This window comes from Eschrichtius robustus, chromosome 19 (assembly GCF_028021215.1).
Source record: "Eschrichtius robustus isolate mEscRob2 chromosome 19, mEscRob2.pri, whole genome shotgun sequence".
Lineage (NCBI taxonomy): Eukaryota > Metazoa > Chordata > Mammalia > Artiodactyla > Eschrichtiidae > Eschrichtius > Eschrichtius robustus.
In genome coordinates this window covers 62,794,748-62,820,805 of record NC_090842.1, presented here as the reverse complement: position 1 = coordinate 62,820,805, position 26,058 = coordinate 62,794,748, and the positions used below count along the sequence as shown (strand labels likewise).

The following is a 26,058-nucleotide window of genomic DNA, read 5'->3' as shown; positions in this document are numbered from 1 at the left end:
AGAGCTGGAGGTGACAGGGATGGGGACTGAGGATACTGATGGGGCTGGAGGTCACAGAGTTGCTCAGTCAGAAGACAGACGGCGTCTGAATCAGAAAACAACCCAGAGACGTTGGCAGGAACTAACAGCTCAGCCGGATGTCATGCTGAAGGTTAGGGTTGGGGGGACTTGCCATGGCTTGGCTGGCTGAGGCCTGGGGACAGATCTCCACAGGAGACAGTGCTGCTGGATGTAAGAAAAAGTTTAATTTCCATATTGTGGCTGGGGCGGGGTCTGGTGGGGGGGTACATGCAGGTGTTCCCCGGCCCCCACCCCTATAACTGCTGGGAGGGCCTGAGGATATACAGGAAGTGGGTCTTGCGGGCGGGCAGCCTGGCATGAGAGGAGCTCTGGGTCCCCTCTTCGAGGACGTCCTCGCGGGTCCCCTCTCGGAGCCCATCCCGGATGGCCTGCAGGCGGTGCCGCTTCTCACTGAGCCAGTGGCTGCTCTCCTGGGCATCCTGGTGGGACCTCCGCCGTGGCAGCTTCATGATCCAGAAGGTCATTCGGGGGTGGGGTTCCGGGTGGAAGCTGTCCACGGCCTTTGGCACAGGCACCAGGGCCTCCTTCTCCTCTATCTTGGGTACCTGGCGAAGAGGGACAAGGAGACCCTCTGAAACTCCAAGTGACAGCCTCAAGATGCTCCCCTGGCATATTCAACCCACTTTGCCACCTATGGGATGCTTTGGGAATTAAAAGCTCACCCTGCAGTTTACAAAACACGCGGGTTTATAAGCGCTTTAGAATTAAAAATACTCTGAGATTTATAGACTCCTCTGGGTTTGAAAACACATTTTGGAGGTTTCAGAAGCACTTTAGGATTAGGCATTCCCTGAGGTTTAGAAAGCAGTTTGAAAGGTACAAAGCACTTTGGGATTAAAGAATCATGACCACAGTTGCAACACGTGATCCTTGACTGAATCCTGGATCAAACATCAATCACGTCAGCTCTTGTGGACAGCTTTTGGTCCAGCAGGGACATTTCAATGTCTGTTCGGTCCTTGCTACTCAAAGTGAGGGCTGCGGACCAGCAGGGTCGGCCTCACTTGGGAGCTTGTTAGACATGCAAATGAGCGGGCCCCACCCCACCCAGACCTACTGGATCAGAGTCTACATTTCAGTACGTTGAGGTTTGGGAAGCCCCATAGGAGATGGTTACAGGTTGAATTGTGTCTCCCCCACTCTCCAATTCATATGTTGAGGTCCATTAGGACCCTAGTAGCTCAGAATGTAATCTCGTTTGGAAATAGGGTCACTGTGTAGTTTTCATTAGTTAAGATGAGGTCATGAGAGAGGGCTCTAATCTAATATGACTGGTGTTCTTATGCAAAGGGGAAATTTGGACATAGAAATGCACATAGGGAGAACCCCATGCAAAGATGAAGGCAGAGATGGGAATGATGCATCTACGTAGCAAGGAACACTAAAGAATTGTCAGCAAACCACCAGAAGCTAGGGAAGAGGCATGGAACAGATTCTCCCCAACAGCCCTCTGAAGGAACCAACCCTGCTGACACCTTGATCTTGGACATCTAGCCTCCAGAACCGTGAGACAATACATGTCTGTTGTTTAAGCCACCCAATCTGTGGGACTTTGTTACGGCAGCCCTAGGAAACGAATACAGAGAGAATAGTCTGATATCAATGTTAAATTTCTTGGGTGTAAAAATGGGACTGTGGTCACGCAGGCGAATGCATTATTCTTAGGAGATACCTGCTGAAGGATTTAGGAGTGAAGTGTCATGATGTCAATAATTTACTGTCATATGGTTCAAAAATAAAAAAGTAAAAAGAAAGTCAGTACGGTAAAATGTTAACAAGTGGTGAATCTAGGCCAGTGGTTTTCAGCCCAAGTCTGGAGACATTTTTGGTTGTCACAACTGGAGGGGGTGTGGGTGCTACTTCCGTCTAGTGGGTAGAGGCAGGGATGCTGCTAAACATCGTATAGGGCACGGGACAGCCCCCTACAACAAACAATTATCCAGCCCCACATGCCAATGGTGCTGATGTTGAGAAACCCTGCTCTGTGGAAAAGTGGATACAGGTTTATGGTACTATTGTTTTTGCAACTTTTCTGTAGATTTGAAATCTTTAAAATAAGAAACTGGGAGTGTGTGTGGGAGAACCATGTGGGTTTGCCAAGCACTTGAGTGTTCTTACAACAGTTTAGGATCAAAAAATAAGCACTTTGTGATTAGAATCACTCCTAGAGGTTTACGAAGGTGAGATACACAAAGCATTTGGGGTTCATAAAGTACTTAGGAATTATTAAAAATCACATTTTGATGTTTACAAGGGAGAGATTTACCAAGCACTTCGGGATAGATTAAAAAATCCTTGGAGGTTTGCAGAGCACTTTGAGATCAAAACACACTTTGAGGTTTACGAGGGTGAATCTCACCAAACACTTGGAATGAAAAGCACTTTTTCTGGCTTACAAAACCCTCTGGGGTTTGAAGCAAGCAAGGATGTACTCTGAGGTTGTAAACCTCATTTCTGAGAGCTGGTTAGTCCCTTTTGACAGATGACAAAACTGAGGCCCAGAGAGAGGGTGTCCAGCACAGAGGGAGTGGGAGAGTCAATTCATCTTTTCCTCCTAAACTACAGAAAGTGTTTGGGCTTGGACACTTTGCTGGGGGCGTGTCCTAACCTTCCAGTCACCCTGCAAGCTCCCCTCTCCTGGCTCGATGGATGCCACCACCTTCTCAGAGATCAGCACCTCTCCTGTCTTGTTGTTGGTCACCTGTGAGGACCCGAAGGAGAGTAAGAAAAAACTTCTTTCCTCCTATGCCCTCCTCCCTGACAGATAATGCAGCATGAGGGATCTTAGGGAGACTCCAGGAGGGACTTCCTGGCATAGGCACCTTGTCAATCTGGAGGTGGCTGGAGAGAGTTTTGTTTCCCAGCCTGTGCTTCTGGTTCTCTTCTTGGTGGTAGTTCCTAGGGAGGCCCCGGAAGTCCATAGGAGCAGAGAAGAAGCTGTCCATGACCCGCAGCAGGTCATCCTGGGGCTGGGGGAGGAATTGGTGAGCTGCTGGACCTCCGGACTCCCCAGGACATCTGTAGCCTTGGCAGGATCCCCTTCTCTCTCCATCCTCTGACCCTTAGGGCCTAACCAGGTCACCTCCTTTCCCCATCTGTCCCATTACTTTCCTATTTCTGTCTTCTGTCTCTCTGTCCCCATCCCTCTCTCCTCCTGTCTGTCTGTCTCTCTGCCTGTCTCCCTCCCTCTCTTCCTATCTCTCGGTCTCCCTGTTGCACGCTCTCTCTGTCCCTTGACTCCTCTTTCTGTCTATCTTTCTATCTGGCCGCGACCCGTCTCCCACTCTGTCTCCCTGAACCCCTTCCATCCCTCAGTCACCATCTGCCCCTGTCCCTCTTCTCGGTACCTCTTCTTTTCCCCAACACACGGCAGCGCTTACTTTCCGGAAAAGCCGGGTGAAGGCTTGGAGGAGACTCTGGAGACCCAGAAAACCCGAGGAGCTCTCCTGGGCGTCAGCATCGCGGATCGGGGCTGCAGTGGAGGGGGGCACCGAGGCAGAGGCGAGCAGCAGCAACAGGGCTAGCGGGTGCCACATTGCGGGGCGGGCCGGGAGGCTGTGGCAAGGGCAGGGGTCAGAGCCCCCCCGCCCCCCATAAAGGCTCCCTCCCCTAAGTGCCCACACCCCCACCCTAGACAACAACTCCTTCCTATCCTCGGCCCAGGAACTCCGCACACCCCGCCCATTCCCCCCGCCCCCTTATCTTCTGCTCCAGCCCCCTCCATCGTGTCAGGCCCCTCCCCTCCCCTCAGGCCCGGCTCTTCTGGGCTCTGCCTCACACAACGGATCTCATTCCTCTCCTTCGCCCACATTCGTATCCAGATCTCATTCCTCCTCACCTTCTCCCACGCCCCGCCCCTTCTTCTGGGACCCGCCTTTATACTAGACCACAGCCCGGTCACCGGACTCTCAGACTCCGGCCGTCCACGGACTGTTAAATCCAAACAGTTCTGATCTCGAGCCCAGGCCGGATACCTGGAGCGTTGGATGAGCTCCGCGAGGCCTAGGCTCGTCTCTATTGTCTGACCACGCCCCCATCTGCTGACCTCACCTATGAGCCCAGCCCTCTATTGGACAGTCACGCCCTTAAGGGAAGGGCCACGCCCCTTGAGCCAGAGCCGGGCGTTGATTTCAAGTTCACACCCCCATAGTCAGACCACGCTCCTGTCGGTTGACCTCGGCCCTGGAGACCCAGTGTTGCCCCTGTTCTCTGATCGTGGCCATCGTGCCGGAGTCACTCTGCAATCTCAGGTGGCCCCTCCCCTGACTTAGAGCCACGCCCCCGCACCTAGGCCACGCCTCTGTGCCCCAGATCTTGCCCCTAGCGCCCTCAGTTCCATTTCTAGCCTCTCTCTGCTCATGAAATACCCGTGTCCGAGCAGTCCTTCTGATTATCCCACTGCTTAGTTTTGTATCTATCTCTGAGAGTTTCTCCGTGTCCTTTTGCGTCTTCTCCAGGTTTTGAAACGATTAATACGCTCAGTAGAGTGCAGTGTAGGGACGCTGCACCCCGAGCCCTCTTCGGTTCCACTAAAAAGCTCCGCCCTCTCAAGAAACCCTAAATCCAGTCCTATGTACCACCTTACAAGGAACCCGGAATCCGGGGTCCCTTTTTCCTCAGGACCCCAGAGTGTGGACTCCAGCCCCTCTTGTCTCTTGAGTTTGAACACTCAACTCCTCATCTTTAAGGGACCCTTCATCTTTAAGGGGTATAATTAAGGGACCCTCATCTTTTTCCTCAGGCACCGAGGCTCTCCCCGGGTCCTGGGACAGCTGCCACCTCTAGTCTACTAGTGCGTGTGGATGCGGGAGTCTCCACCTTGGTGAACATCCAATAAACTCCCAGTCGTCTTGCTCACGACCCTTAACTCTGATGAGGTCACAAGGAAACCAATCAAGCAAAAGAAATCAGTGGAAATCAAGAAAAAACCCATCCCCATACCTCTAGTCTCAAAAATATACTTGAGGCTGAACAGGATTCTTTTGTGTTCCTATCAATCACTTCCACATCTCCAACACACAGACTACACTAGAGGGTAGCCAGGAGTCCAGGCACCCAGACCATTCCTCCTCCAGACTCAGGAATCTTGGCCCCCAGTTTCCTTCTCTCTCAGATACAGACAAGTTTCCTGGTCCCCATCAATCCTCCCTCAGACCCAGGTGTCCAGACCCCCAATTCTCCTCCTCTCTCAGGGATCCAAGCATCAGAATCCCGGAATTCTCACCAGGCCCCAGCTAGACTTCACCTGTCTTTTCCCAAAGCAAAAATCCTCCCCCAGACTGTCACCGTCGGATCCCCCTTCCCGCTGTCCGGCGCCCGGACCCGCCCCCCCTCCGGTCCCTCCCACTTTTCCCAAACAAAGCTCCCGGGCAACTTTCTCCCTCGCAGCGCCCCGCCCGCCCGCGGCTCCCCAGCCCCAGGCCGGGAGGTAGGTAGGAAGGCGCCGGCGGGAGTCGGGGATCCTGCTTCGGGGTGTGTGAGTTCGGGTGGGAAGTTATGCGTTATGAGTTGAGGTGTTTGTGGGACCGTCTCTGAATTGCTTGCAGCCCTCTTTTTGCCGGGGGGGCCCGAGTTTGCGCTCGTGACTGAGTCTAAGTGTGGAGTTGGAACTTTCGCCAGAGTTGGGGTGTCTGTTGATGGGTCTGAGTTTGGGAGTGTGCGCCTGGGAGTCGGTGAGGACTGGGGACTGTGGGGGAAATGTCTTTGGAAGTATCGGTTTCAAGTGAGAAAGGGCCCCATGCTTGTTTCTGATCGAATTGGTTTGTGTGTGTCATTTGTGGGCGCCTGGTCCTCCTCATGGAGAAAGGAGGCCTCCTGGGTGGCAGAAGGGGGGGCTACGGTGCTTTCTGGATCTTCAGTCTTGTCTCTTTGGAGGTTTGGGGCCTGGGGCAGGAAATTAGTGGGGACCTTTCTGACTCAGCTCCTCTGTCCCTTTGTCTGGCCACATGGGGGAGAGCTGGGCTGGGATTTTGGCCTACGGGGGTCCTGAATGCCTCAGCACCACTGGGCTCGGCCAGGGGTCTTTGTCTGGGCCGGAGCTCCGGGGTCCGAGGAAGGAGGGGGTTGGGAGCCTGGACTCTGGGGTCCTGGGAAAGCTGTGGAAGACGTGGAGCCGCCAGGGAGGCGGGATCTGACTGTATTGGAAAAAGTTTTCCCCTGTTCCCGGCCTCCGGAAAGTCACTGGGAACTTGAGTTGGATCTGAGCCCATGCCGCGGGGCGGGGGGGGGGGGGTGGAGGTGGGGGAGGAAGGGGAGGGAAGGGGCGGGGCCGGGGGCCAGAGAGGAGGCGCCCTCGCTGGCCAGCCCCTCCCCTGATGGGGTTGTGGGAAACTGGGGGAGGGGACGCCTGGGCCCTTTGTTCTGACTCTCCTGATGGCAGGGCGCCCCTGCCCCCCAGTCTGTGGTTCTGTAGGTCTTTCCTGGTCTTGGCTTGAGTTTGTGCCCTGAGTCTCTGTCCCCTTCCCTCTGGGTCTCTGTCCCCCGACACTGGGTCTCTGTTCCCTCTCTCTGGGACTCTGTCCTTCTCTCTCTCTAAGTCTCTGTCCCCCTCTCTCTGGATCTCCCCTCAGCCTTACTAGGGCCTGTGCCCCTCCTTCTTTTCTAGCAGCTGCTGTTCACATCCTGGCACCTGTTCTCGGGGTGGGACTGAGAAGATCTCACCCACGTCCCCCTTCCCTGCAACTAGGCTCTGACTCCTGTCTTCTTTAAACCAGTAATCCACACCCAAATTTTCAGCCCTCCTGGACCCTAGTCATTAATTACTCTGGGGTCTTCAAGACTTCATCACAATCCAGGCTCCCTTGAGAACACAGAGGAGAACGCTCTCACCCTAAGCTTCCCCAGAAATCCAGCCCCTTTCTCCTCCAGGACCCAGGAGTCCAGGCCCCCAGTCTCCTGCTTCCCTCAGATCCAGGAGTTCGGCCTCCAGCCCCCTCCTTTCTCAGACCCAGGGTTCCAGATCCCCGAACCTCTTCTCCCTCAGATCCAAGGGTCTGGGTGCCCCCAGCCTCCTCTCTCAGACCCAGCAGTCTGGACTTATAGCCCACTCTGCTCTGAGGTCCCTCTGGGTGGGTCAGGGGAACGTTGCTGAACTCTGTGTTCCTCCAGGCCCAGATGGGGGAACCCCGGGCTGGGGCCCCCCTGGACGATGGCAGCGGCTGGACAGGAAGTGAGGAAGGAAGCGAGGAGGGCACTGGCGGCAGTGAGGGGGCGGGGGGAGACGGGGGCCCAGACGCAGAGGGTGTCTGGAGTCCAGACATCGAGCAGAGCTTCCAGGAGGCCCTGGCCATCTACCCACCCTGTGGCCGGCGGAAAATCATCCTGTCCGATGAAGGCAAGATGTATGGTGAGTCCAGCCCGCTCTTTTGCCTTAGCCCCCACTGGTTAATAAAAATATTAAGCAACACTGATGGAGCTCTAAGCACAGTTCACATAAAAGCACATTGTGTCCTCAGAATGACTCAGGTAGGAGTTAGCATCATCATTTGCACAGATGAGGAAACCAAGGCCCAGCAAGGCTAAATGATTTGCCTGAGGCCACAAAGAACCAGTGTGTGGCGGAACTGGGATTTGAACCCAGGCAGCCTGGCTCCAAAGCCTGCAGTCATAACTCCTCTCCCTTATAGCCCCCGGCTTGCTGTGGACCTCTGGGAAATGTTGCTTCTCTCTCCTTCCCTGGTGTCCTCTCTGTTGGGAAGTTCTGCTGAAGGTCTAACTCTGTTCCATCTTTGACTTTTCAGGTCGGAATGAACTGATTGCCCGCTACATCAAGCTGAGAACAGGGAAGACTCGAACTCGCAAACAGGTCTCAGGACTGCCTTGTGGGCTTCTGTTTGGAGTGGGCTTGTCTTGTCAGGGTCAGCCTACCAGCAGATTCACGTTAGAGGAGAGGCTTGTTCATGTGTTTTTGCCTTTTCTTTTGGCCCCTTTGTTAGTACACTCTAACTGTGCCTATTTTGGTATAGTTCTCTTAGCAGTTGCATGAGAACTAGGGGGTAAGACAGACCAGAAGAGCCAAAGAGAAAAGGATGGGGAAGAGAAATAAGACCCAGATTTGCTGGGTGTGGGGATGATCAGTAGTGTTAGTGAGAAAAGAATAGCCTTTATGGACGCATCTGTGTTCTTACACTCCAAGACAGCTGGCACTTTCTATGTATTTGTCATCTTTTGTGTTTCAGCAGCTCCATGGGGCACCTGGAGGGAGGGAAGGGGTACGGGATGCAAGGGGTGAGTGGCTGTGGCCTGAATCTGCTTCTTTGTCACCCCCTTCAGGTCTCTAGTCATATCCAGGTTTTGGCCCGAAGGAAATCGAGGGAAATCCAGTCCAAGCTCAAGGTAGAGGTCAAAGGACCATGGCAGACACCCTGAGAGGGAGGCAGAGACCTTGAGAGGGGGGATAGAGACCCAGAGAGAGGAGGACAGGGACCCAGAGAGAGGGGGACAGAGACCTGGGTGGAGGGTATAGAGACCCAGAGAGAGAGGGGCAACAGAGGTCCAAAGAAAGAGGGAGAGACCCAGGGTGGGGGACAGAGACCCAGAGATGGGGACAGAGTCACACAGAGAGGTAGACAGATGGGGGGAACAGAGACCCAAGGTGGGGGTTAGTGGCCCAGCAAGGGGGTGAATAGAGACCCTGGGTAAGAAGAGTGTCATAGAGAGAGGGGGACCGAGATTTAGCTTAGGACAGGCAAGAAGGATGGGGCGTCAGGCCTGTCCTCTGACTACTGGGGTCTTCACCCTCCCTCTCCTCTCCTCCCCCTCCCTCTCCTCTCCTCCCCCTCCCCTCCCCTTCCCTCCCCTCCCCTCACTGCCTTCTCCCTCTTATGCTGTGAGGATCTCCTCTTTGTCTCCTTCTGGTTCATCTTTCCATGTTGCCTGCCTGCGTTTTCTGTGCCCAGAAATCTTCATTTCCTTTTGGAGATGTTCATATCCCTTTTCTTTTTTGCATCCTCTGGATTTCCTGTTCCCTCTTGGCCTGAGACCTTCATTTTCTACTCCTCTGAGTATGGGGTCTTTTCTGCCTCTTCCTTAGGACTTGGGGACCACTACTTCCTGTTCTTTTTGTGCCCAGAAGCCTCCCCATCCTTTTTCTTTAAGTCTGAAAACCTTCACTCCCAGTCTTTGGTCTTTTCTGGACCTCACTGTCCCCCTCTGTCCTGTCTGGGCTGGGAAACCTTCACCGTCTCTTCTCTCTGGGTCTAAAAGTCTCATTTCCTGTTGCCTGTGTATTCGGAAACCTCCACTTCCGGCTCTTTCTGAACCTAGAAACCCTCATTGCTTTTATTCTGGGCATGGGAACCCCTTTCCTCCTCTAGGCCTGGCTTTCTCTACTTTCTGTTCTATATTCATCCCTTGCTCCCCTTTCCTCCCATCGCTCAGCTCAGGGTGGCTGGTCTGTAGGGGTTGGGAGGGCAGGAAGGTGGAGTGGGGCAGTCCAGGCCTCATTTCCTAAGTCATGTTTTCTTTCTTCCTTTGGCACCCTCCCCCACCCCCATGGGCAGGCCCTGAATGTGGTAAGTCCCCTTGCCCATCCTCCCACCCTCTCCCTTTCCCAGACATTCCTGAGGAGGCCAGGAGGGGCAGGGGGCTGTAGTGAGAGGGATTTGGACCCTCACCCAACCCTTTGCCTTGTCTCCCCAACTCTGCATCTCCGCGGGCTTGCCCTGCCATGTCATTGTCCCACCCTTCCTGTATCGACTGGGACTTCCCGCTAACATGGACCTCCAACTTCTCCTCCAGGACCAGGTTTCCAAGGACAAGGCTTTCCAGACAATGGCCACCATGTCCTCAGCCCAGCTCATCTCAGCACCTTCCCTGCAGGCCAAACTTGGTCCCGCCGGTCCTCAGGTGGCCTGGGTTGGGGATTGTGGGGTTCAGGGCTGGAGGGGTGGGGTTGAATTTCAACAGGAAATTGATCGAGCCCCCTTCTTTGTCTCTTCAGGCCCCAGAGCTTTTCCAGTTTTGGTCGGGGGGTTCTGGGCCCCCCTGGAATGTTCCAGAGTAAGTACTTGCTATTCTGGCTCAGCACCTGCTCCCCCTCCGCCGACCTCCAGCCCTTTCTCACCCCATCTTCCAGCTCCCAACCCTCTTGTGAGCATAGATTCTGGAGTCAGGCTATCTGCATTTGAATCCCAGGGAGGAGGCTGGGGCAGTGGTCCGGAGAAGAGGACTAGGTCTGAGCTGGGATAGTGAGGAGGGGATGGGGAAGAGAGGAGAAGGAGGGATGGGGCTGGGACCTGATGGACTGAGAAGGAGGGACGAGGCAAGGAGAGTGCTTGGGGTCTGGCTGGTGACTGGGGTTGGTGGGACCATCCAGAAATGTGCAACCTGGGGGAGGAGTGGGTTTGAGGAGGAAATAAGCTCAGCATGGGATTGATTTGATGAATGTGAGGGGCCTATAGGATGCCCATGGAGATAATGACCTCCCAGTGAGATTGTCTGTCTGGGCCCCAGAGGCTCATGGGAAAGGCTTGTTCTTATCCCATAAAGGTGGTTCTTGGGCCTGAGGGTAGAGCAGGGCTCTTTATCTTCTCTCAGAGTCGGAAGGAAGAAAATGGGCCCCTTTTCAGCTCTGAGAGAGCCCTGAGGGTGACAGGATATGTTTTAAGCCTAGAAGATAGAAAGGGCCCCAGAGGCTCATGGGAAATGGAGTTTTCAGCCCATGGAGGTGGCAGTGGATCCAGGCTGGGAGAGAAAAAAGTTTGCTGGGGAGGTGCTGCTGGATGGGGACACAGGAAAGGGTCAGAACAAGTCCCTGGGGGCTGAAGGAACTACAGGTTTGCAGGGGAGAAGGTTGGGCTGGAAGGAGGGGTGGTTCAGCAAACATCGCACTGGGCATCGGAGTCCCACTTTTTATGGAGCTGATAGTCAAATGGGGGCGACGAATGTTAATTAAATCATCACCTAAATAAACACAGAATTGAAGTGTGTGCCGTGGTGTGGAGAATCAAAACAGGTTCTTGGGTGACGGAGCGAGTTCTGGGGGTTTTTCTGAGGAGGTAACATTGAAGGCCAAGTAGGACTTAGCAGGGTGCATAACGGGGTTGGGAATATTTTAGGTAGAGAAAACAGCATGTGCCAAGGTCCTGAGGTGTGACAGTTTGGGGAGTTCCAGAAACCGAGAGAAGTATTAAGCCATTGGCTGGTCAGTCAGATGTTTATTGAGCACCTACTAAGTGCCTGGTACTCTTTTTGTATTGGGGACCCAGCATTGAACAAATTAGAATTCCTGCTTTCGTGGAGCTTATATACTTGGAGAGGGGAGGAGACAGACAATAAACATATAGATAAATAAATAAGCATTAATAAGAAAAGAATAAATGTGGGAAATAAAGCAGGGTATATATCCTCTATTTAGACAGGGGTCATGAGAAGCCTCTCTGAGGAGGTGGCATTTGAGCAGTGGACCTCATGGGTAAGAGGGTAGAAGATAGAAAGGGCCCCAGAGGCCCTTTAGATTTCAGAATCTAAAAGGGGTTTAGATTTCAGAACTGGGATGGCAAGTACTAGGTTATGGTTTCTGCGGGTTCAGGTCTAAATGTCCATGGAGTTTGTGTCTTTCTTATCCTGATCTTTTGACACTTGGCCTCTGCCTGCCCTCTGACATCTCAGTCTCCTCACCACTATCTCCTGGGCTACCCAGAGGTTATTGGCTTCTAGAGCCTTGTTGTCGGATACCGCAGTCACTAGCCGCCTGTGGTTATTGAAATTTAAGTTAATTAAAATTAAATAAGAATTCACTTCCTTGGGAATTCCCTGGCGGTAGAGTGGTTGGGACCCGGCGCTTTCACTGCTGTGGACCGGGTTCAACCCCTGGTTGGGAAGATCCCGCAAGCCGCTCAGCGTGGCCAAAAAAAAGAATTCAGTTCCTCAAATACCCTAGCCACATTCATACTCAGTAGTCACAGGTCGTGTGCTCAGTAGCCACATGTGGCCAGTGGCTACTGTATTGGATGGCACAGATACAGAACATTTCCATCATCACAGAAAATTCTATTGGACAGCCCTGCTTTATTTTATTTTATTTTATTTTATTTTATTTTATTTATTTATTTTATTTTATTTTATTTTATTTTTTTTTTTTTAAGATTTTTAGAAATTTCATGTAATGTCTGAAACATTTATATTAACATATTTCATACATATTTCCATACAAATACAAATATAAGATTTTTAGAAATTTCATGTAATGTCTGAAACATTTATATTAACATATTTCCATACAAATAACCCAATGAAAGTTTAGTATTAGTTGTTTTGTTTGTTTGTTTTTTTATACTGCAGGTTCTTATTAGGCATCAATTTTATACACATCAGTGTATACATGTCAATCCCAATCACCCAATTCAGAACACCACCATCCCCACCCCACCGCAGTTTTCCCCCCTTGGTGTCCATGTGTCCATTCTCTACATCTGTGTCTCAACTTCTGCCCTGCAAACCGGCTCATCTGTACCATTTTTCTAGGTTCCACATACATGCATTAATATACGATATTTGTTTTTCTCTTTCTGACTTAACTTCACTCTGTATGACAGTCTCTAGATCCATCCACTTCTCAACAAATGACTCAATTTCGTTCCTTTTTATGGCTGAGTAATATTCCATTGTATATATGTACCACAACTTCTTTATCCATTCGTCTGTTGATGGGCATTTAGGTTGCTTCCATGACCTGGCTATTGTAAATAGTGCTGCAATGAACATTCGGGTGCATGTGTCTTTTTGAATTACGGTTTTCTCTGGGTATATGCTCAGTAGTGGGATTGCTGGGTCATATGGTAATTCTATTTTTAGTTTTTTAAGGAACCTCCATATTGTTCTCCATAGTGGCTGTATCAATTTACATTCCCACCAACAGTGCAAGAGGGTTCCCTTTTCTCCACACCCTCTCCAGCATTTGTTGTTTGTACATTTTCTGATGATGCCCATTCTAACAGGAGTGAGGTGATACCTCATTGTAGTTTTGATTTGCATTTCTCTAATAATTAGCGATGTTCAGCATCTTTTCATGTGCTTCGTGGACGTCCGTATGTCTTCTTTGGAGAAATGTCTATTTAGGTCTTCTGCCCATTTTTGGATTGGGGTGTTTGTTTCTTTAATATTGAGCTGAATGAGCTGTTTATATATTTTGGAGATTAATCCTTTGTCCGTTGATTCGTTTGCAAATATTTTCTCCCATTCCGAGGGTTGTCTTTTCGTCTTGTTTATGGTTTCCTTTGCTGTGCAAAAGCTTTGAAGTTTCATTAGGTCCCATTTGTTTATTTTTGTTTTTATTTCCATTACTCTAGGAGGTGGATCAAAAAAGATCTTGCTGTGATTTATGTCAAAAGAGTGTTCTTCCTATGTTTTCCTCTAAGAGTTTTATAGTGTCCAGTCTTATATTTAGGTCTCTAATCCATTTTGAGTTTATTTTTGTGTATGGTGTTAGGGAGTATCCTAATTTCATTCTTTTACATGTAGCTGTCCAGTTTTCCCAGCACCACTTATTGAAGAGACTGTCTTTTCTCCATTGTATATCTTTGCCTCCTTTGTCATAGATTAGTTGACCATAGGTGCGTGGGTTAATCTCTGGGCTTTCTATCTTGTTCCATTGATCTATGTTTCTGTTTTTGTGCCAATACCATATTGTCTTGATTACTGTAGCTTTGTAGTATAGTCTGAAGTCAGGGAGTCTGATTCCTCCAGCTCCATTTTTTCCCCTCAAGACTGCTGTGGCTATTCGGGGTATTTTGTGACTCCATACAAATTTTAAGATGATTTGTTCTAGCTCCGTAAAAAATGCCATTGGTAATTTGATAGGGATTGCATTGAATCTGTAGATTGCTTTGGGTAGTATACTCATTTTCACAATGTTGATTCTTCCAATCCAAGAACATGGTATATCTCTCCATCTGTTGGTATCATCTTTAATTTCTTTCATCAGTGTCTTATAGTTTTCTGCATACAGGTCTTTTGTCTCCCTAGGTAGGTTTATTCCTAGGTATTTTATTCTTTTTGTTGCAATGGTAAATGGGAGTGTTTCCGTAATTTCTCTTTCAGATTTTTCATCATTAGTGTATAGGAATGCAAGAGATTTCTGTGCATTCATTTTGTATCCTGCAACTTTACCATATTCATTCATTAGCTCTAGCAGTTTTCTGGTGGCAGTTTTAGGATTCTCTATGTATAGTATCATGTCATCTGCAAACAGTGACAGTTTTACTTCTTCTTTTCCAATTTGTATTCCTTTTATTTCTTTTTCTTCTCTGATTGCCGTGGCTAGGACTTCCAGAACTATGTTGAATAATAGTGGTGAGAGTGGACATCCTTGTCTCGTTCCTGATCTTAGAGGAAGTGCTTTCAGTTTTTCACCATTGAGAATGATGTTTGCTGTGGGTTTGTCATATATGGCCTTTATTATGTTGAGGTAGGTTCCCTCTATGCCCACTTTCTGGAGAGTTTTTATCATAAATGGGTGTTGAATTTTGTCAAAAGCTTTTTCTGCATCTACTGAGATGATCATATGGTTTTTATTCTTCAATTTGTTAATATGGTGTATCACATTGATTGATTTGCGTATATTGAAGAATCCTTGCATCCCTGGGATAAATCCCACTTGATCGTGGTGTGTGATCCTTTTAATGTGTTGTTGGATTCTGTTTGCTAGTATTTTGTTGAGGATTTTTGCATCTATATTCATCAGTGATATTGGTCTGTAATTTTCTTTTTTTGTAGTGTCTTTGTCTGGTTTTGGTATCAGGGTGATGGTGGCCTCATAGAATGAGTTTGGGAGTGTTCCTTCCTCTGCAATTTTTTGGAAGAGTTTGAGAAGGATAGGTGTTAGCTCTTCCCTAAATGTTTGATAGAATTCACCTGTGAAGCCATCTGGTCCTGGACTTTTGTTTGTTGGAAGATTTTTAATCACAGTTTCAATTTCATTACTTGTGATTGGTCTGTTCATATTTTCTGTTTCTTCCTGGTTCAGTCTTGGAAGGTTATACCTTTCTAAAAATGTGTCCATTTCTTCCCGGTTGTCCATTTTATTAGCATAAAGTTGCTTGTAGTAGTCTCTTAGGATGCTTTGTATTTCTGCGGTGTCTGTTGTAACTTCTCCTTTTTCATTTCTGATTTTATTGATTTGAGTCCTCTCCCTCTTTTTCTTGATGAGTCTGGCTAATGGCTTATCAATTTTGTTTATCTTCTCAAAGAACCAACTTTTAGTTTTATTGATCTTTGCTATTGTTTTCTTTGTTTCAATTTCATTTATTTCTGCTCTGATCTTTATGATTTCTTTCCTTCTGCTAACTTTGGGTTTTGTTTGTTCTTCTTTCTCTAGTTTCTTTAGGTGTAAGGTTATTAGATTGTTTACTTGAGATTTTTCTTGTTTCTTGAGATAGGCTTGTATAGCTATAAACTTCCCTCTTAGAACTGCTTTTGCTGCATCCCATAGGTTTTGGGTCGTCGTGTTTTCATTGTCATTTGTCTCTAGGTATTTTTTGATTTCCTCTCTGATTTCTTCAGTGATCTCTTGGTTATTTAGTAACGTATTGTTTAGCCTCCATGTGTTTGTCTGTTTTACGTTTTTTTCCCTGTAATTCATTTCTAATCTCATAGCGTTGTGGTCCGAAAAGATGCTTGATATGATTTCAATTTTCTTAAATTTACTGAGGCTTGATTTGTGACCCAAGATGTGATCTATCCTGGAGAATGCTCCGTGCGCACTTGAGAAGAACGTGTAATCTGCTGTTTTTGGATGGAATGTCCTATATATATCAATTAAATCTAACTGGTCTATTGTGTCATTTAAAGCTTCTGTTTCCTTATTCATTTTCATTTTGGATGATCTGTCCATTGGTGTAAGTGAGGTGTTAAAGTCCCCCACTATTATTGTGTTACTGTCGATCTCCTCTTTTATAGCTGTTAGCAGTTGCCTTATGTATTGAGGTGCTCCTATGTTGGGTGCATATATATTTATAATTGTTATATCTTCTTCTTGGATTGATCCCTTGATCATTATGTAGTGTCCTTCCTTGTCTCTTGTAACATTCTTTAGTTTAAAGTCTATTTTATCTGATATGACTATAGCTACTCCAGCTTTCTTTTGATTTCCATTTGCATGGAATATCTTTTTCCATCCCCTCACTTTCAGTCTGTATGTGTCCCTAGGTCTAAAGTGGGTCTCTTGTAGACAGCATATATATGGGTCTTGTTTTTGTATCCATTCAGCCAGTCTATGTCTTTTGGTTGGGGCATTTAATCCATTCACGTTTAAGGTAATTATCGATATGTATGTTCCTATGACCATTTTCTTAATTGTTTTGGGTTTGTTTTTGTAGGTCCTTTTCTTGTGTTTCCCACTTAGAGAAGTTCCTTTAGCATTTGTTGTAGAGCTGGTTTGGTGGTGCTGAATTCTCGTAGCTTTTGCTTGTCTGTAAAGCTTTTGATTTCTCCATCAAATCTAAATGAGATCCTTGCCGGGTAGAGTAATCTTGGTTGTAGGTTCTTCCCTTTCATCACTTTAAGTATATCATGCCACTCCCTTCTGGCTTGTAGAGTTTCTGCTGAGAAATCAGCTGTTAACCTTATGGGGGAGTTCCCTTGTATGTTATTTGTCGTTTTTCCCTTGCTGCTTTCAATAATTTTTCTTTGTCTTTAATTTTTGCCACTTTGATTACTATGTGTCTCGGCGTGTTTCTCCTTGGGTTTATTCTGTATGGGACTCTCTGCGCTTCCTGGACTTGGGTGGCTATTTCCTTTCCCATGTTAGGGAAGTTTTCGACTATAATCTCTTCAAATATTTTCTCTGGTCCTTTCTCTCTCTCTTCTCCTTCTGGGACCCCTATAATGCGAATGTTGTTGCGTTTAATGTTGTCCCAGAGGTCTCTTAGGCTGTCTTCATTTCTTTTCATTCTTTTTTCTTTAGTCTGTTCCGCAGCAGTGAATTCCACCATTCTGTCTTCCAGGTCACTTATCCGTTCTTCTGACTCAGTTATTCTGCTATTGATTCCTTCTAGTGTAGTTTTCATTTCAGTTATTGTATTGGCCATCTCTGTTTGTTTGTTCTTTAATTCTTCTAGGTCTTTGTTAATCATTTCTTGCATCTTCTCAATCTTTGCCTCCATTCTTATTCCGAGGTCCTGGATCATCTTCACTATCATTATTCTGAATTCTTTTTCTGGAAGGTTGCCTATCTCCACTTCATTTAGTTGTTTTTCTGGGGTTTTTTCTTGTTCCTTCATCTGGTACATAGCCCTCTGCCTTTTCATCTTGTCTATCTTTCTGTAACTGTGGTTTTTGGTCCACAGGCTGCAGGATTGTAGTTTTTCTTGCTTCTGCTGTCTGCCCTCTGGTGGTTGAGGCTATCTAAGAGGCTTGATGGGAGGCTCTGGTCTTATTTTATTTTTTAAACATTTATTTTATTGAAGTATAGTTGATTGACAATGTGTTAATTTCCGCTGTACAGCAAAGTGATTCAGTTATATATAAATACATTCTTTTTCATATTCTTTCCATCATGGTTTATCACAGTATATTGAATATAGTTAGCTGAGCTATACAGTAGGACCTTGTTTATCCATCCTATATGTAATAGTTTGCATCTGCTAATCCCAAACTCCCAGTCCATCCCTCCCCCACCTCTCCCCTTGGCAACCACAAGTCTGTTCTCTATGTCTGTGAGTCTGTTTCTGTTTTGTAGACATGTTCATTTGTGTCATATTTTAGATTCCACATATAAGTGATAACATACGGTATTTGTCTTTCTCTTTTTGACTTCACTTAGTATGATAATCTCTAGGTCCATCCATGTCGCTGCAAATGGCATTATTTCATTCTTTTTTATGGCTGAGTTGTATTCACTGTGCACATGTACCACATCTTCTTTATCCGTTCATCTGTTGATGGATGCTTAGGTTGCTTCTGTGTTTGGCTGTTCGGAATTGGACAACACTGCTTTAGATTCTGTTGTGCTTCACCTCCACGCTGAACTTTTGCCTGATGTCCCTCTGGTCATTTTCTCCCTACCCTCTTGAGCATTCAGCCTCCTCTTTCTCCAAGTTTCCTATTTGTTCTGTTTTCTCCCCACCTCTTGAGACCCCATTTGTGTTCTCTTTTTGCCATTTTGTGAGAGGCACCAAAATATCCTCAAGACCACAGGCTTTGTGGTTGGGACTGATCTGGGTTTGAGCCCAGGCTCCACCATGCCAGCTGTGTGACTTTGGGCGGGTCAGTTGACCCCTGTTTGTCTCCGTTTCCTTCTGTGCAAAATGAGAAGAGCAGTAATCACACCTACCTCATATAGGCTGTGAGGCTTCAGTGAAATGGTGCCCGTAATGTGCTTGCACAGGGTCTGGCTTGTCATGGCCCCTCAGTAAATGTTAGCTGGTACGATTAGCATCTTTCCTTCTTACTGACCCCCAGTTTCCTTTCTCCTTTAGTGTGAAGCCATTCTCGCAGACACCGTTCTCCTTGTCACTGACTCCTCCATCTACTGACCTCCCAGGTAAGAGCCTGTTCTCCACCCTCTCTTGTTTTCCCCTCTCTCTTCTCAGCCCTGACTGCCTTTCCTTCAACCTTCCATTGATCAGGGGATACATTCTTACTGAGATCCAGCTCTCAGGCAGGGCCTGTGGGGGTATGGAAAGATGAGTCACAGAATTTATAGTGGTTAAGAGCCTGGCCTCTGTAGCCAGATCTACTGGGTTTATGGTCTGTCACTTGCTAACCTAAAGGACATCAGGGACATTGATATATTAATCAAGATTCTTTAGCTGCACGTGACAGAAACCCAAATCAAGCTAGATGACCAAAAAAAAAAAAAAAAAGGGGAATTTATTGGTTCAGGTAACTGATATTTCAGGAGTTATGGCTTCAGGCATGGCTGGATCCAGGGGCTCAAATGGTAGCATCAGGACTTGCTTGGGTCTGCTTTCCTCTGTGGTGGCTTCATTCCCAGGCAGGCTCTGCCCACCTGGTAGCAAAGATGGCTTCCAGAAGTCCATGCTGATGTGGTCCTAAGAACTCACATTGGTGAAAGAGAGCTCTCAGGTTCCACAGATTCATCAACTGGGAATGCTTTTGGCTGCAAGTTACAGAATATCCAAATTAACAGTGCCTTAAATAGTAAAGGCTTTAATGATTCCACATAACAAAAAGTCTGGAGGTGGGCTGCTCCTGTGCTGGTTCAGCAGCTCAGCAATATCAGGACTGGCATCTCTATAGGTCTCTTGGCCTCTGTTTTATTATCCCAAGATGGCTGTTGTGACTCCAGGCATCACATCCCAAGCAGGACTTGGCCAGAGCCAAAAGCTTTCTCCTCCCAAAGTTCTGTCTTTTTCATTCAGGAAGAAACTCCTTCCCAGAAGCCCCCCCGCAGATTTCCCCTAACGTCTCATTGGCCAGGACTGTGTCACATGGCCACCTCTAGCTGCAAGGGAGGCTGGGAAAGTGAGTATTTAGCTTTTTCAGCTTCTAAGTGGAGGCAGGCAAGAGAGAACAGTGCTTGATATATTCAATAAATGTTAGCAATTATTATTGTTTGTTCTTCTCTCTCTAGGGTACGAGCCCCCCCAAGCCCTCTCACCTCCTGCTTTGCCCCCACCTGCCCCATCACCCCCAGCCTGGCAGGCTCGGGCTCTGGGCACTGCTCGGTTGCAGCTGGTGGAGTTCTCGGCCTTTGTGGAACCTCCGGATGCAGCTGACTCTGTGAGTGAAATTTTGGGATAGTCACTGGGGGGTTTTGGAATGAAGGGGGTTATAGGAAGGGAAAGCCTAAAGCAGGGGTTCTCAAATTTTAGCATGTATCAGAATAACATGGAGAGCTTGTTAAAACACAGATTGCTAGGCCCACCCTTGGAATTTCTGATTCAGTTGGTCTGGTGTAGGATCTGAGAATTTGCGTTTCTAACAAGCTCGCAGGTGATGTTGATGCTGCTGGTCCAGGGACCACACTTTGAGAACTACGGGAATAAAGGAAGTGGAAGGTCATGGGGTCATGGATTGGAAAGGCCAGAGAAATCATCCAGGACATCGTTCATTCATTCAGTAAACATTTTTGAGTGCCTACTGTGTGCCAGGCTTTGGGGTGGATACTGGGAGCCTGGAGAAGAAAATCTGTTTCTAGGTGCCAGCTTTCCTGGCCTAGGATGGAGACAGATGCCATATTAGTCAGAGTGGACTGACTGTTAGAAGAAATAACTCCCAACCCTCAGGGACTGAACAACATAGAAGTTTCTCACTCATTAACATGTCAGTGTGGCTGGTCGGTAGGAGCCTTCCACACAGTGATTTGGGGAAACCAGGCTTCTTCCATTTTGCGGCTCTGCCATTTTCTAGGGCTTCAGAAGATGCTGCTGGATGCTCTGCATCTGGCTGGCAGATGGTGGAAGGCAGAGAGTCAAGACTTATGCAGGTTTTATGAATCTGGCTTGGAAGTGGCAACTATCAGGTCTGCTCACATCCCACTGGCCAGAACTTAGTCACGTGGTCACACCTAACTGCAAAGGAGCCTGGGAAATGTAGTTTAGCTGTGTGAAAAGAAACTGGGATTTGTGAACACAGCAGTCTCTGCCATAGTGACCTAAACGCCAGTTGCTGTATATCGTGGTCCTGGTAAAACCCAAGTAAGATGAGATTAAAACCCTCCCATCTCACTTGGAACAAAAGCTAAAGTCCTTTCAGTTGCCTACAAAGCTCTGGTTGATCTGACCCTCATTCCTGTTCTGATCTTACCTCCTGCCCTCTCACCCTTGTTTACTCTGCTCTGCCACACTGACCGCCATGCCCTTTCTCAAACATGCCAGGCCCACTCTTGGTTCAGGGCCTTTGCATCTGGATGTCCTTTCCCCAGATATCCCCCTTCTCTCCCTCCATTCATTCAGGCCTTTGCTTGATTGTCTTCTCAGACTGGCTTTCCCAAGTCACTTTATGGAAAATGACAGTCTTGCCCACATTACTATGCTTTATTTTTTCATAGCATATGTCACTCTCTGAAGGTTATATTATCCATGGAATGATTTAAAAAAAATTTCTGTCCCTGCCAGTAGCTCCATGAGGTAAGGGACTTTGCCCTTGTAGCCCTGGGACCCAGAATAGTGCCTGCACACAGTAGGTCTCTCGACCGATGTCTGTTGAATAGCTAGTATGTGCTGGGATAGGGGAAGCTCATATTTCTATGGGTGTACAGAGGAGTAATTATACCTGGGGAGTGAGTGAAGACTTCCCTGAGACGAATTTGCTATGTGCAGAACTGGATGTTTCAGACACACAGAGAGAAACAGCATGAAGTTTTCAGGGAAACAAATAATTGAATATGGTGGGAGCTGGTGAGGCTGCAGATAGGTGGGTAGGTGCTGGTTCTGGAGGAGCTGGCATTGCCAAGCTGAGTGAGGGACCCAGACTTTGTTTAGAGGGTAATGGGGAACCACGGAAAAGGTAGGGTATAGAGATGCCATCTGACTGCAATCAAGGGAGGCTTTCAGGAAGAGGCAGATTTGGATGGACTTGGGCCTGGAAAGACAGAAGGAGGATTTGTATTGGAAGAGAAGAAGGGGAATATTTTCAGGGTATGGACAGAAGTGATAAGAATAAGAACAGATAGAAAGTCCTGATGTGGGCTCTGTGGATTTCCACCCATCCATCCATCCATCCATGAACACCTATTCAATACAGGGCCAGGTTGAGGGGGTGTGGGCTTTGTCCGAGGGGTACTGGGGAGCCATGGGAGGATTATGAGCAGGGGAGGGCCAGGGTTAGCTCTGTAGCCATGTGAGTGAAGAACTGAAGAGGAGATTGGAGGCTGGGAGGCCAGGGAGAAGGCTGGGGTGAGGGTGGGAGAGGACAGGGCTGTGGGGATGGAGAGCAGGGGACAGGGCAGAGAATTGGACAGTAAGGACAGGGCTTGGGGACTGAGATACTGCGGGAGTAAAGGGGCAGCAGGGAGCAGGGACAGTGCCTGAGAGCTGGGCCCAGTGGAACAGCAAGCAGGAGCTGTGGCGATGGTGACGGGGTGTGGGATGGGCTTGGGCAGTGAGGGCTGGGGGTCCAGCCCATCTCCCACTCCTCACCCATGGCTGTCCCTCCTCAGTACCAGAGGCACCTGTTTGTACACATCAGCCAGCACTGCCCCAGCCCCGGAGCGCCCCCCCTCGAGAGTGTGGATGTCCGGCAGATCTATGACAAATTCCCTGAGAAAAAGGGTGGTCTGCGGGAGCTGTATGATCGTGGGCCCCCCCACGCCTTCTTCCTGGTCAAGTTCTGGGTGAGTTCCACCACCAAAAACAAAAGTGCTCACAAATCATGTGGCCTCCTAGCTAAGGCCACTGGCTCTAACGGAGAGTCTCAGGACTTACCAGGTCAGCCTGGGCCTTACCAGTCCTCATGGCTCAGAGTGTCAGCCCCCTCAGCAGCAAGGAACACCAAGGAGTTCTGGATGGGACCAGTGCAGGTGTAGAGACCTCCAGCCTCCCCAGGTCCCACTAGACTTTGCCACACCCAGTCACGCGACTGATATGGCCCTGGGGATTTGCTTGTGACATTTCAGACTTCCCTATATCCCACCTGACCACACCAAACCTTGTTGCTAAGGAATGGCTCCTTCCCCTTAGCAAATGAATCCTGGAGTGTTTGGTCTCTAAAAAGGGGACGAGGCTTTACTGGGTCTCACCAGACCCTGTTGCTAAGAATGTCTGGCCTTGAGGAAGCGACTGAAGGAGCTGGGGAGTGGCTTTGTAAAGTCCTGTATTTATTTAGCAGTCATTTATTGAGCACTTAATGTATATAAGCCCTAAGCCAGGTATGTAATTGTGAATAAGAGGGTTTCTTAGGCTTGTTTGGTGTGGTGTCCAGTACAATGACTGATGCTATAGGGGTTCAATCAATATCGTGAATGTTTAGGTCGTGCAAACTCTTGTGGTAACCAGGGCTGTGGAGGGATCTACGTAGTCTCTGAGAAGGAAAGCCCGTAGCTTCCATGGTTATGAAGCACTCTGGTATGTGATGTGGAGGCCTGAGACGGCTCTGAGGATGTGCTGCTGAAGTTTCAGGCATTGCTAGGGCTTAAGACAGGCCTCACAAGGTCCCAGGTCTGGAGAGCAACCCTTCAGAAGCCCAGTATGTGAAGGGCTGCAGGGGAGTGGCCGGGAAGACCTTCTGTTTTCTTTGGCTTCACAAGGCCCTGTTGCCAGGGTGATGGATGGAGTCAGGCCTCTGGGGAGAGGACTAAACCACCCTGGAGAATGAATGACCTGACCAAGTTAGCAACTACAGTTAGGAAAAGGAAGAGATGTGCCTCCCAGGAAGGTGACCAAGGGGCTCAGACCAAAGGTGTGATGGGGTCTTAGGCTTCATTAGGCTCCACTTGGCCTAATGGACTGTCTGCCAATTGGCCACTGGGGTCATGAAGGGATCTGACATCTGAGAATTGGCTGAAAGGGCCTGGGAGAGTTTTCTAGAGAGGAGTCAGGCTTCCCCAGACCTCACCATGCCCCGTTGCTAGGGAATAGCCACTTGTCTTAGCAACCAGGGTCAGGAAGGGCCCTGAGGGAGAGCCTCTGGTTGCTAGGGAATAGCTGCCTCCTTAGTAACCAGGCCCTTGGAAGGGGCTGAACGCCTGAGTTGGGGGTTTCAGGAGAAAAAGTTGAATTCCAGGGCCTCTTTGGTGGGGAAGTTACTGAGGAGAGAGGGTCAGGACCATGGGGGACCCAGACATCTTTAACACTGATGGAAGGAACGGTGGGTCTTCTCCAGAAACTGGCCCATGGAGAGGTGGGGACTTTAAATGTTGAGGAAGAGGGATGGGCAGCTGCAGGGCAATGGGTGACACCAGGCCATGGAGCAGAGTTCCCACTTCAGAAGAGTCCCCACTGTTTATGAGGGACACCCCCTCCACCTTACCTGTGCCTCCCCATCCCCAGGCGGACCTGAACTGGGGCCCAAGTGGCGAGGAGGTGGGGGCCGGCGGTAGCAGCGGTGGCTTCTATGGAGTGAGCAGCCAGTACGAGAGCCTGGAGCACATGACCCTCACCTGTTCCTCCAAGGTCTGCTCCTTCGGCAAGCAGGTGGTGGAGAAGGTGGAGGTGAGGCTGGAGGGGTGGAGCTCTGGGCGGGTGAGCGCCCAGCCACCTGCCACTTTGGGGGTGCAGACTAAATGGACTGGGAGCCACGACAGCTCAGGCCTTTGGGGGTCTGCGTGGTGGGTGGGGGGGTGTCCTAACCTCTTTAATGCACGGGCTTAGAGCTAATCCGGAGTTCCAAAGTGATGTGTAGGGGTCACTTTGAGGATTCTTGTGGATTTGGAGGAGTCCGCAGGGCAAGGAGGTTCAAGGGTCACACTTAGGGCTTGCGGAGGGCTTGAGGGGGTTCTCAAATACAGAGGTCAAATAGACTTTGGAGATCTCATGGAGGGCCTTCGGAGGGTTTGAGGGTATCTGAGGGCCTGGAGGGTTTTGAGGGTTCAGAGAACAGCTTCGAGGGGCTGGAGGGGTCCCTAGTTCCAGGCTCAGTGATCCTGAGCTGGGTACCCAAGGGTTCAGGGTCCCATCTTTGGTCACTGTGGATGGGGCAATGGAGGGCAGATGGCAGTGGGAAGTGGGTGTGGCATCTGAGAGGTGGCATGGAGCGGGGTTCAATTCCTGGGGTGAACCCTGTGTCTCTGAGTCACTGTCCTCTCCACTCCCTGTCCCCTGGTTCAGACGGAGCGTGCCCAGCTGGAGGACGGGAGGTTTGTGTACCGCCTGCTGCGCTCACCCATGTGTGAATACCTGGTGAATTTTCTGCACAAGCTGCGGCAGCTGCCCGAGCGCTATATGATGAACAGTGTCCTGGAGAACTTCACCATCCTCCAGGTGATGTGCTGGTGCTGGGCCTGAGCAGGGACCCTGATGTGGAGGGGAGTGCCTGCAACAGACCCTCAGCCTAGGGACCCTTTACCTGGGAAACTGACACAGTGGGGACCTCACACTTGACCCTTAGCTTAGGGGACCCGTTTACCCAGGGAACTCTTATGGTGGGGATTCCACAGCATTCTCATAAAAGGGAAATTGACCTGGAGGACACCCCACAGTGGATCTTCAGCCTAGGGGACCCCCTTCACAGGGAACCTAACCTTAGCCCAGGGAACTTGATATGGTAGAATCTCCTTTAACTTTGGGAAGTATGATGTGGTGGGGACCCCCTTGACCCTGTAATGTGATATAGGATCTGATGTGAGGCCCCTCCCTACTGACCCTGAGACCTAGAACCTGGCATGTTGGCATCCCATCTACCTGGGGGAACATGACATGGTGGGGATCCCTTTCTTGGGTATCCCATGATTCCTCGGGGAGGGCACAGTGTTCCCTGCCCTCCCTTCCAAGCATAAACCCCTTCTCCTGGCCTCCTTGGCAGGTGGTGACAAACAGAGACACCCAGGAACTGCTGCTCTGCACCGCCTATGTCTTCGAGGTCTCCACCAGTGAGCGGGGGGCCCAGCACCACATTTACCGCCTGGTCAGGGACTGAAGGGGGGGCCCCAGAAGTGGCTCACTCCCAGAATACTCTCCTCCCAGGAAGGACCTCCAGCTTTCCTCACGCTTCTTACTTGGGGGGTGGGGGGTGGGCTGCTTCCTCTTAGGACCTTAAAAGCTCGGTGGTGAGTTGAATGGGCTGGGACTGAGAGGAAAGGATGGATCCTGATATTGGGACCTCACAGGGGTGTCTGAAAGGACAGATCACTCCAGAGCATTTGACACTGGGGACGGGAGTGAGACAACCCCTGGGACAGCACTGGTTTCTGTCTCTGACAGGCATCCTCCCCCTTCTCTGTTTTGGATGTTTTGGAGGGCCCCAGTTACACATTGGCTTGTCCCTCTGTTTTTCAGCACCCCCCTTCTTCCCAGTCTGCCTCTCCTTACCAGCGCCATCCCGGGACCCTGATATTGAATTTTGAAGGTTAACCCTTTCTGTGCAGGAGTAGAGCCAGGTGGGCCCTGGAAATTTTTTTTTTTTTTTTTAATATAACAA

General features: G+C 49.1%; 2 protein-coding genes across 5 annotated transcripts; one reads left to right on the top strand and one right to left on the bottom strand.

The window, feature by feature from the left end:
* Window positions 1–260: 260 nt before the first annotated feature.
* DKKL1 (dickkopf like acrosomal protein 1) lies at window positions 261–4,047 on the bottom strand. Of its 2 annotated transcripts, XM_068528810.1 has the most exons (5): window positions 3,920–4,047; window positions 3,462–3,636; window positions 2,904–3,050; window positions 2,690–2,782; window positions 261–626 (listed from the first exon to the last, which is right to left on the bottom strand). In XM_068528810.1, exons 2-5 carry the CDS (start codon window positions 3,615–3,617, stop codon window positions 315–317), a joined length of 708 nt encoding a protein of 235 aa, XP_068384911.1. In that variant the 5' UTR covers window positions 3,618–3,636; window positions 3,920–4,047; the 3' UTR covers window positions 261–314. The 2 variants fall into 2 exon arrangements, with proteins under 2 accessions (XP_068384911.1, XP_068384912.1); XM_068528811.1 differs by lacking the exon at window positions 2,690–2,782.
* A 1,407-nt stretch (window positions 4,048–5,454) lies between these two features.
* On the top strand, window positions 5,455–26,048 carry TEAD2 (TEA domain transcription factor 2). 3 transcript variants are annotated; one of them, XM_068528213.1, is made up of 12 exons: window positions 5,455–5,509; window positions 7,189–7,426; window positions 7,821–7,885; window positions 8,353–8,415; window positions 9,820–9,927; window positions 10,022–10,080; window positions 18,498–18,562; window positions 19,616–19,764; window positions 22,145–22,318; window positions 23,973–24,134; window positions 24,750–24,902; window positions 25,444–26,048. In XM_068528213.1, exons 2-12 carry the CDS (start codon window positions 7,195–7,197, stop codon window positions 25,555–25,557), a joined length of 1,344 nt encoding a protein of 447 aa, XP_068384314.1. In that variant the 5' UTR covers window positions 5,455–5,509; window positions 7,189–7,194; the 3' UTR covers window positions 25,558–26,048. The 3 variants fall into 3 exon arrangements, with proteins under 3 accessions (XP_068384314.1, XP_068384313.1, XP_068384312.1); XM_068528212.1 differs by lacking the exon at window positions 5,455–5,509 and adding an exon at window positions 5,553–5,753 and having other exon boundaries at window positions 23,973–24,095; XM_068528211.1 differs by lacking the exon at window positions 5,455–5,509 and adding an exon at window positions 5,555–5,753.
* The last annotated feature ends 10 nt before the right edge of the window (window positions 26,049–26,058 follow it).